At 42.7% G+C, this 11,049-nt stretch overlaps 1 protein-coding gene across 1 annotated transcript; it reads left to right on the forward strand.

The window, feature by feature from the left end:
- The first annotated feature begins 953 nt into the window (after positions 1–953).
- Positions 954–10,024, forward strand: sowahb (sosondowah ankyrin repeat domain family member B). The gene is made up of 5 exons (XM_085463091.1): positions 954–3,139; positions 5,252–5,488; positions 5,727–6,106; positions 6,291–6,478; positions 6,691–10,024. Exons 1-5 carry the CDS (start codon positions 1,099–1,101, stop codon positions 7,145–7,147), a joined length of 3,303 nt encoding a protein of 1,100 aa, XP_085319217.1. The 5' UTR covers positions 954–1,098; the 3' UTR covers positions 7,148–10,024.
- Positions 10,025–11,049: the final 1,025 nt, after the last annotated feature.

Raw genomic sequence — 11,049 nt, forward strand, 5'->3', positions numbered from 1 at the left:
TAAAACATTATGGTGGTAAAACTGACTTAAAATTGGTGGTGTGTCCCTTTAATTCTGTTTCAGTTGACCCCACTGACTTCTTACTTAAATAAATTTAGGTAATTTTTTTTTTTAAACACAGAAAATGTGTTGTCAGGTGAGTAAAGTACAAAAGGAAACAAGTGCAAAATGGTGACCTTTTTATTTTTAATCCTTACATTTTTTCTTTGTTTGATACATTTTTGTCATATCTAGGCTTCCATAGGTCCTCTGTGACTCATTGGAGGATCAGGTTTATAAACTTTTCTCACCTTGCTGTATAACAGGCACCATTTGGCTTCCCGTCCCTTCATACAGACTCCGAATGGTTTCATTTCTGCAGTATATGATATTTATTTGCTTCTGATCAGTGGAGGGTTTTTGACTTTTATTCCACGCCTACGTGTTTAGTTTTGAGAGCACCTTTTAAATATTCTCCAAGCAGTACAACACACACACACTGCCGCATGCCCTCCTCTATAACCCCAGTTGTACTGTTGATTACTGTTTATTTTCAGAGGCACTAAAGAATATCTCGAAAAGATTCTGGTTTATTGTTGAATGAAATTCAATGTTTGTTTTCTGAAAGACTTAAGAACAATAAATAAAAAGTAACAACTTTTTTTTTGCTAAATAAATGTTTTTGTAAATACTATCAGACTCTTTCTTCTCATCCTGTTGACCTGCACACACGCACACACATATAGATGAATATCATCACTGCAGTGGAAATAAAGTTAGAAAGAATCGGGATATTTAAATGATGTAAAACAGCAGCAGGCGAGCTCTCGGACCTTTTACAGAAACCTGCTGAAGTTTTAGCGCTTCCCTGTCTGCAGTGCTATAAACACATGATTATTATCACGGCTTTACTGCACATTTGCTTCCTGAAATAGGAGCTCACATCTTCACTTCATTTAGATCCTCAACACACATCCGGGGATGCAGCAGGTGAGAATGCGGTTAAATACCTGGGGTGGGCGGAGTTTATTCTGGTCTGACAGAAACAGCTCCTGACCTTTGGGACTAACAGGGCGGGAGAGAAAGAGAGGAGCTGCATAAGGCACTAATCGGAGCGCAATGGCCTCGGAGTTCACTCAGGACGCGGTGCTGGTGTTCCTCCAGAGCCGCGGAGGCACAGTGAAAAACTCCGACCTGGTTCTGCACTTCAAAAACTTCATTCGGGATCATGCGGACCAGGACCGAAACCGAGAGCTCTTCAAGAAGTTCGTCAACTCCGTGGCCACCGTCAAACAGCTGGACGGAGTGTCTCATGTGATCCTCAGGAAGAAGTTCAGAGGATATGTCCCAGGTAAGGGGGCTGAAGTGGGCTCCTCCGACCCTCCGTGCGTCCCGGTCGGGAAGAACGCCGAAACTGCCGCTCCTAACAAGCCGCGACAGAAACCGCAGCAGAAAGAAGCGACTGCACCCGCCCCGTCGGGAGAAACTGCAACGAAAACAATCCTACCTGTGGCTGGCCTCGTCCTGACCAACAACAACAGCGTGCAGGAGAATTTAAACCTGAGGCAGCAGCAGGTACACCAGTCTATACAACCAGTGACAGCACAGGTAGTGAGTCACAGCCCACAGACACCACAGCTGAAGACACCAAGTCTGCCCACGCCTCCTGCTCTCGATCAGGCTTCTAAAGTGGGGCAGGGGCAGCGGAGAGTGGGTTTTGGTCCACCTCCTGGTGTCACACCTGCACCTCCTCACAGAGCAACCAGCCCAGGGTCAGAGGTCCTCACAGGGCAGAGGCAGCCAGAAGTGGGTGTTCATGCTCAGCGTGCCCCCCGACGGGCGGGAAACAGGCCATGCTACAAAACTGCTGTGAGCCAAGATGATGAAGAGGAGAAAGAGGAGGAGATCACAGTGACGCAGATTTCAGCAGGAGGAACGCGGCCCCCGAGCACTCTGCTCAATGCCCCGGGGAGGGTCACGCCTGCTCCTTCTTCAGGCCAGAAGAGTTACAGTCAGGGTACTGAGGGGCAAATGCTCACCCCTCGGAGTCCAACTAGGGTCATTCCGAATAACAGCAACTTTGACCTGAGACAGCAGCAGGCACACAGCGCACCTGACCACTCTGTGCGACCAGTGTCAGCACAGACGGTGAGTCACATCCCACAGAAACCACAGCTAAAGACACCCAGTCTGCCTACACCTCCTGCCCCAGATCAGGCATCTAAAGGGGGAGAGCTGAGAGGGGGTTTTGGTCCACTTCCTGGTGTCACACCTGCATCTCCTCATAGAGAAACCAGCCCGGGCCCTGAGGTCCTCACAGGGAGGAAGCAGCCAGAGGGGGATGTTCACCCTCAGCATGCCCACCAAAGAGCAAGAAACAGGCCAAGCTACAAAACTGCTGTGAGCCAAGATGATGAAGAGGAGGTCATAGTGACGAAGGGTTCAGCAGCAGGAGCGCGGCCCCCTAGTGTTCCACTCAGTGCCCCGGGGAGGGTTACGCCTGCTCCTTCCTCAGTCCAGAGGAGTTACATTCAGGGTACTGAGGCCCTCAGAAGGGGGCCCCAGCCTCCAGAAGGTGGTCTTCATCAGGAGCCTCCTGTGCCTCCACAGCTCACCCAAAGGCGTTTGAAGCACAGACAGAGCTATAAAACTGCTGTGAGTTATGATGAAGATGACGTAGAGGAGGTCCCCATGAGGCGAGGTTCAGGAGGAGGAGCGTGGCCACTGAATGTGCCGCTCGGTGACACAGTGAGGGCCATGTCTTCCTCATCGCCATGCATCATAGACACGCCTGCACCTTCATCTGTCCCACAGATTTACATCCAGGGCGCTGAAGGGGAAAAGCTCAGCCCTCACTATCTAGGTTTGAGGGAGGAAACTGCAGGCCCTAGGCTGGAACTGGGCGAGACCACCAGACGCAGCCTGCCTTTGGAGACGGCACTCCACCACAACATCCAGCAGGGCCACCAATACTCACCACTCTCAAGGGAACCCAAACCAGGGACCAATCAGAGCGACGGACCGTTGATGTCGTCCAGCCACAGCAGCATCTACTCGCCCTCGTCCGCTGGCGGCTTCCACAGCACCAAGTGGCCGCCGTCTAACTCCACCAGAGAATTGGGATGGACCAGCAGCTCCTCGGATCTGCAGATCAGAGCAGGTACGCTAGCAGGTCTTTTTGTTAATGTTAGCTGGTTAGAAGCTTGTCAGTATTAATCCACCACTGAAAATGGTCCCCCATCAAAATCACTCTTTCCCCGGTCTCAATGACTCCCCCTGACTTTGTCAGCGATAAATGTTCTCAGGAGAACCTCCTCACTGTCATACACAGGCAGAAATGTGGAAACTAATGCAGAAAGTAAATGAAATTAAATGAATATGTCAAAATAAATGACTACTAAATCAGTTTAAAAATCAATATAGCTGAAAGTTCAATACAAAATAAAATAAAGAAATATCAACTTATGTCACAGTTTATAGATTATTGCCTCTATTTATTTTTAATATTAATTTTGGTGCATTTAATTACATTATGAATTTTCACTTTTCACTGGATGAAAAAGTCAAGCTCTTATGTGACACATGAAAAACTTATATGTATGTAAACAAGCATCTAGATCTGTGTATTTATTCATTTATTGATGTTTAATTTATTTCATTACCTAATACATTTGCTTTTGTTTGTTACATTTTAGAAATTATTATTGTAAAATTACTCACGGCCACTTTATTAGGTACACCTGGGCCAGACCCTTCAGAGCTGCTTGAATTTTTAATGGCTGAGATCGAAAAAGGTGCTGCAAACTTTCCTCAGAGATTTCAGTTCACACTGGCATGATGACATCACAAAGTTGCTGCAGAACTGTCAGTTGCACATCCATGATGTGAATTTCCGATTTCACCGCATCCCAAAGGTTCTCTGTTGGATTGGTCTGGTGATGAGTGAGGCAATTTGAGTACAGTTATATATTAGAAAATGAGTTTTGTGACACGGTCCATTATCCTGCTGGAAGTATCCATCAGAAGATAAGAACATTGTGGTGATAAAGGGAAGGGCAAGCAATGCTCAGGTAGGGCATAGGGTTTAAATGAAAATCAGTTGGTACTAAGGAGCCCTAACTGTGCCAGGAAGATATCCCCCTCTAATTTCATCCTATTTTAGTGTGCCTGTGTGAAGTTTCTTTTTTTCTTAGCTGATGGGAATGACTCTGGTTCTGCCGCTGCTTCAAGGTTTGACGTGTCTGCATACTGCATACTTGGGTTGTAACATGCTGTTATCTGACTTACTGTTGCCCTCCTATCAGCTTGAAACACTCTGGTCATTCTCCTCTCACCTCTGGTATCAACGAGGCATTTTCACCCAGAGAACCGCCGCTCACTGGATATTTACTCCCACTAGATCAGCAGTTATTGAAATACTCAGACCGGCCTCGTTCAAAGTCGCTTAGGTCACCTTTGTTTCTCATTCTGATCCTCAGTTTCATCTTCAACAGCTCGACTTTACCGTTTCTACATGCTTAAACATGTTACATGCTGTACTTGATTGACTGATTAGATGTTTGTATTAACAAGCAGTTAAACAAGTGTGCCTGACAAAGTGGCCGAAGAGTATATTAACACAAACAAGTGAAAATGATAGATTGTCCTTCTATTTGTTACAAAATGTTACTATACAAATCATATTTGATCTATATCATTTACCATAATCACAAGGGGATGTTTTATTTTTTTTTAATTAAGTAAAGACTCCTGAGCTAGTCATTCATTTAGGCCATTTAAGATTCTGACAGTTGTGGTCCTCCATACTGTTCAATTGGTAGGAGAAGAGTAAATTTAAAAAGAAATTTAAAAAAATGATCAGCTTAATAGTCAGAAGTGATACTTAATTTTTTTTTAAAGCTTTATTTATTTAATCCAACAGTCTTTTATTTATTTAAAACTTAAAACATAAAATAAGTGATTATAGCCTGAGACACACTTATGGGGCTTTTAATAGTACATTTTCGCAAATTGATAAGAAAATGATTACATTTATTATATTTATGAATGACAGATTTTTGTCAGTTTTGGTCCTCCATACATTTTAGCTACGTCAAAGTTCATCTCAGTAATAGAGTCCAACTCATGCCTGACACATAATGAACAGTATGTACTTAAATAAGCTGGCGTCCTTAGTTTGGGTTTCCTGTGTATGCACCTCTGCCCGAGGTTCATTAAGCAAAAGTGGTAATCCAGCTGTTGACTTGTCTCTGTAACATTTCCGTGAAAACAGGTGTGCCTGTAGGCGTGCCCAGAATCCAGGGAACTGTCAAACAAACCAAAGAGGGTATGTCGGACTCCATGATGAGTCGTGCTGACACTAAAATAGTGCCTTGGCATCGCTCCACCGGTCAGCTCTATGACGAGCAGGAGCCCTCAGCTCGTTCGTCACCGCTACGTCGCTCCACTGACCAGCTCAACGAGAACCAATCCTCTCCGGGCCGAGTGGCGCCGTTTTATCTTTCCACAGGTCTGACCCGAAGTTTAAGTTCCCTATTCACTTCTAAGCATTTAAAACAGCAGTTTCTGTCCTTTATCAGCCCTGTTTTTCATGTTCAAATTGGTTAATTGGAACAAAATTTTAAGTAACATCTTTTCAAACTTGCCTTTACTTTCCCACCTGCACCATAACCATCGCCTGGTGTCCTTTATCGCTGGGTGGGAATCGATGATTTATACCACACTGAACGCTTCCCTCTGTCTAAAAGGTGATCTCTGTGATCGTGAAGACGCAGTGTCAAGCGATGACTCCGTCTCTTCACCTTACCTGCGGCAACGCCCTGGTGCCACCAACCGGATGAGCACCAAACAAAGGATGTCCCTCAGCATGGGAGCCGACCTGGACCAGATTCTTCAGGGGGAGGCAAGGGAAGGAAGAGGAACCGAGGAGGCTCGGAGGAGCCGCCTCCACCGGATTTCTTCCTCGCTCAGCCTCCGCCACAATCTGTCGTGCTCCTCATTATCATCCTGTTCCACGCCGCCTCGAAGCCACAGCCTCGCCAGTCTGGACGAGCCAAAAGGAGAAAAGATGAATCTATCTACAGAAGCCTCGCCCTCCTCCAACCACCGTGACAACCACGGTCGACATGTAAGACTTATTAAAACTAACAACTGTGATTAACATAATCACAAGTATTAATTACTGTTCACCTGTTCATAGGTTACATGCTTTCAGCATAGGTTATTAAACCTATACTCTCCTTTTGCCCCACACATATCATATAATACACGATGAGGCTTCATTAATTAAAATTATGTGCTCCTGTCATCAGTCGCTGGTTCCTTTGGAGCCGAGGGAACATACCTGGCTGGTTAAGGCGGCGGCGGGCAACTGGCCGGAAATCTACACCCTCTTCAGAGAGGAACCGTCCCTCCTCAACAAAAAAGACTTCATCTCAGGCTTCACTGTACTGCACTGGATTGCCAAACACGGCGACCACCGAGTCCTCAACACTCTAGGGTACGCAGCAAACTTGTGACCTATAATTAGGAACGTCTGAAGTACTTGTGCGGATTAGTGCTAGTTTTGTCTGCTCAGGTTTAATAGTGGAAGGTAGACCAGTGACCCACTCATGACTCTCTTGTGTTGACAGCAGCGTTATAAAATCTTTAATGTGTTTATTGTTTATAGATGATAAATGGCACTCATCCATCATCCATTTTCGGTTTCAGGTATGGAATTGAAAAGCACTCTCTTACCTTCGACGTAAACGCCAGGTCTAACAGCGGTCACACGCCTCTCCACATTGCTGTCATGCACGGTCACAAAAACATCATTCGGTTGCTAATCAAGAAGTTCCAAGCTAATGTGAAGCAGAGAGACATGGCAGGTAAGAGACCATGGCAGTACCTGAGCCTCGACGCGCCACTGGAAATGTTCCACTTGCTCGCAGCGCCGATGCAGGACGTTATGTCAGGAAAGAAAGGTGTCGAGATGGCAAACACCAGCTGGGAGCAGCAGCAGAAGCAAAGCCGCCACCTGCGTCACCATGCCTCCTCAGCTTCAAGAGAGAGCCCGCTGACAATTGCGAGTAGAACGAAGGTGAAACGGGCAACCTCACTCGCTGCGTTGCTTAAACACAAATCGTTAATACGATTTCAAGCAAATCAGGTGAACTCCTCAGCTTAAACTTCAGGGTTAAGCTTGTTTCAAGAGTCTTGCAACATGGAATAGTCAGAACAGCTAGCTGGTCCGCGGGTCTTAAAAACTACCAAGACAGAGATTAAGAAGCAGCTAACTGTTTGTCACACTTGTTCCTTTGTCATATGCTTGGGCACCAGCAGTGATTCTCATACAGTAGTGAAAAATATTTCCTTTCCTGAAACCAGCAAAAACTGCCAGAAACTATTAAAAGAACAAGCCATGCTGATTAGGCCACTGCATAATTCACTTTAATATAACTTTACAGTGTTCACAGTAGCAGTCAATGTTACCACCTTATTAATTATCTAGCTATTTAACACAGAAACAAGTATTAAATAGACACAATGACATGACAATGACTGCATGACATCATGTGAAAAAACCTCAATACCTGCCTGGGGAGCGGTTAAACCTCTTTTGGAGAAAAAAACTCAACACACCCTCTGGTGGTAATGCTGGTAGTTCCTAAACACGCATTTTTAAGATTGATCTTGTTTTACATAAAGAGCAGTGGCATACCAATAATCGCCCTTTCTTTCAGTGAAACTGAAAATATGCAACAGGATAAACAGGATTTCTTCACAGTGGATATATAGAACTGCACATTTTCAGGGTATGTAGGACTTGACTGCCTCCTCTCTCCTCTGTGAAGACCTTTCTGAACTATAAAACCCTATAAACAGATAAATCAGCTCTTTCAACAGCAGCTGTGAGCTTTGCTTTTAAAGCCTCATTTGTAGGTCCTTTTCTGCTGTTGATTGTTGGAAGCCTCTCCAACTGGATAAATATGCCGTATAATATTTCACCACTTCTTATTATAACAAAAGAGAGATTAGTTTTTTGAAGGCCAAAACCTTGAGCTCAGGCCAAACAACTGCAATAAAGAGAATCATGAGTTTCCATGGCAGACTTTGAATGCCTAACAAGAGATTGTATCACAAAGAAGCTGAAATATGATCTAAAGAATGCGATTGTTTAAGCGGGGATCTGATCTGCGAGCGCTTGACTGGTTTTCAGCATGACTTTATTATCTTGCAGTTGTGACAGGAGAACATACAAGGTGTACGTTTACAAGCTGCAGGCTAACAGGAGAGACAGTTCCAGTTTCAGCCGTGATTCATTTACTGATACTTATTTAGAGTTTGGAGTACACACCGCTGCTTTGTTAATGTCTGTTTTACATTCCTCCTGCTGTTTACACATCATCCATCAGTTTGTTCAGTGATTTCCCCCCCTCTTTCTTTTAACCAGTGTTTAGTGTGACTTCATAAAGATATTGTAGACAAATCAAGAATTAAAGTCACTCGGAAAACAACTTGTGAATTAGATTGGCACAAATTAACTGCCTCCTAGGGAGTATGCATTTGTGTTGTTGATATGAACCCATAATAATGTTTAACAAAAATAAGCACATATACCAAAATGTCAAATTCTTCCTTTAGCTTACAACTTTGTCTGTATTTTCTGAGTGCCAATAATCTACACATTTAATTAACATTTGCATTATTTTTTCCACCTTTTTAATTTGACTGTTTTCATGTTATGTTGTTGTCAACATCTGCAGTTTGGTTTTCAGTGGTTGCCAATTTTGACTGGTGACCATTGGCTTGACATAGCTACTGGTAGTCAATTTAAATTACTAATGTCACTTGCTAATGCTAGTCTAACATGACCACTGGCTTGAGGTGGGTAAGGCTATTTAATGTCAGCTAACTTTGGCTGTTAGCTTAGTGTTATATTTGGTTGAAAAGGTTAAAATTGGCTATTATCAGGTCATTTTGATTACTAGCCTAGTAATGACCATTAGCTTGAAATTGTTATTGCTATTCAATGTCTGTTAATTTTGGATACTAGTCTAGCATGACATTAACTTGAGGTGGCTAATAGTAGCTGTTGTCAGCTAACTTCAGCTGCTAGCCTGATATAACTATTTGCTTGAGCTGACTACTACTACTAGTTGAGCTAATTTTGGCTGACCCCAGGGTTTGATGCGACCATTAGCTTCAGATGGCTAATACTTGCTCATATATTCATTAGCCTGAAGTAGTCAATAACAGTTAACATTAGCTAACTTTCTCTCCTACAGTCCCTGAAAAGCTTTGAAAAGTTGTACTTTTATCTAAATTTACACTTTTCTGCATTTGTTTATACTTTTGTCACAGTTGAACTGAAGTTGTAGCTGGTGGATAGGGGACAAAATTATTATTATTATTATTTTTTATATTAATTACTGTGACAAATTATAATCAATGTCACCACTTTGTTTCTTTTCAGTTTATCAGTTGTCAAAGTGAGACTGATTATTATTTTACCCAATTTCTATCGTGAATATGTAACGTTACAAAAAAACAGATTGTATGAATGAGTGAATGTTAAATGTGAAAAAAAAGTTTACAATTATCAAGTAAACATGTAAAATTTGTACTGGACATCTTTGACATTTTGCTATATGTGCACCACCACCAAGTATCACAATTTCTCTCATAAACACTTTGTGTTACACCCTTTTTAAATGCTTCTTAGCAGACCTTCCAGAGGAACTCAAGAAACTATTCAAGAAATTAAAAAAAAAAACTGATGGAGAATTTGTAAAATGCTGAGGAGGAATTTGAAGTTGAGGCGGTGTAAAACATGTAAAAGCACAAGTATTATCCTTTCACAACCACCAGGGTACATTACATTTGACTGTTTTGTTTGTAAATTTGTCTGTTGTTTACTTTGACAGATGCACATTATATTTTTAATGCCACTGAATATTAAATATGTTTCACAGTTGGATATATGTTTTTTGTATCTATATTTGAAAGGCCTGATGAAGGTCGAGTCTGAAATGTTGCAATTAAATATAAATTCTGCAAGTCAGATCGCATGCTGGAGTGTGTTTGTGAAACATTGGTGTGAGGGTTTCTGTTTCTGTGTTTCAAGACTGTTCTTCATGCTTGTGGGCATGTTCAATCCTGATTTGTTGTGTTTTTGTTGTGTTTGGGTGGGTATGACTGTAATGGGGACTTGAAACCTGCTTAACAGTCACATTATGCGGACTTAAAGGAAATTAATATTAGTCAGGGTTCAGGGTGCTGCTGTTCTTGTAGCTGTAAAGGCAATTTTTTTAAAAATCCTCTTTGAGGATTCAAAACATGACTTTTAGATTATGTAATGTGGGTATTTCAGTAGAAAGAAGTGTGTATGTAAGTGTATGTGTGGTTTTTGTCTGAACAAGCTCAGCAGCAGAAAGTCCCTTCCTATATAACCGGTCTGACCTGTAGCATTATTCCACTCCATTTCAGTGTCTCATAATACACCCAGCTGGGATATGTTATTGCCAAAGTTATTTACTATAAATTTGTGAAATCATGCTCCATTTGTCCTTCCCTACGTCATTCCTGTTTATCCAAATTTAAACTCAGCAAGTGTGTTGGTGGGGACTTGAGTAAGTTTGGTGCTAAGATTGACGTCATTTGGATCAGTGGTACTTTTATTTTGACAAAATAAACTCACAGGCATGTTTCTTCTTTGACATTAATGCATTCCCAAGCTTTTCAGCCCAAAGTTTAACCCTCAGTGAAGTGCCAAATCCTTACAGTAAACCTAACCTGTGAAAAATGAAGCACACCCCATGATTCAACAGCTTGTAGAACCACCTTTAGCAGCAGTGACTTAAGTAATCATTTTCAGCTTTCTCCACTCCCTCATCAGCAGCCAGGTCCAGGAAGAGGAAGATGGTGGAAAAAACAGAAACAAAACAAAGGGAGAATAAGTCCACCAATGCCAGAGAGACTGAAACAGTGCGTCTACCATGACGCTGTTCTGCCCTTTGATGTGATGAAGTTACAAGAACTCAGAGACTAACCGAGAGCTCGAGACAATACAGGGAACAAAGGTTAATG

The sequence above is a fragment of the Copadichromis virginalis genome, linkage group LG7, assembly GCF_057382275.1.
Source record: "Copadichromis virginalis isolate Kocher_CV1m ecotype Utaka linkage group LG7, C_Virginalis_male_GT1.1, whole genome shotgun sequence".
Lineage (NCBI taxonomy): Eukaryota > Metazoa > Chordata > Actinopteri > Cichliformes > Cichlidae > Copadichromis > Copadichromis virginalis.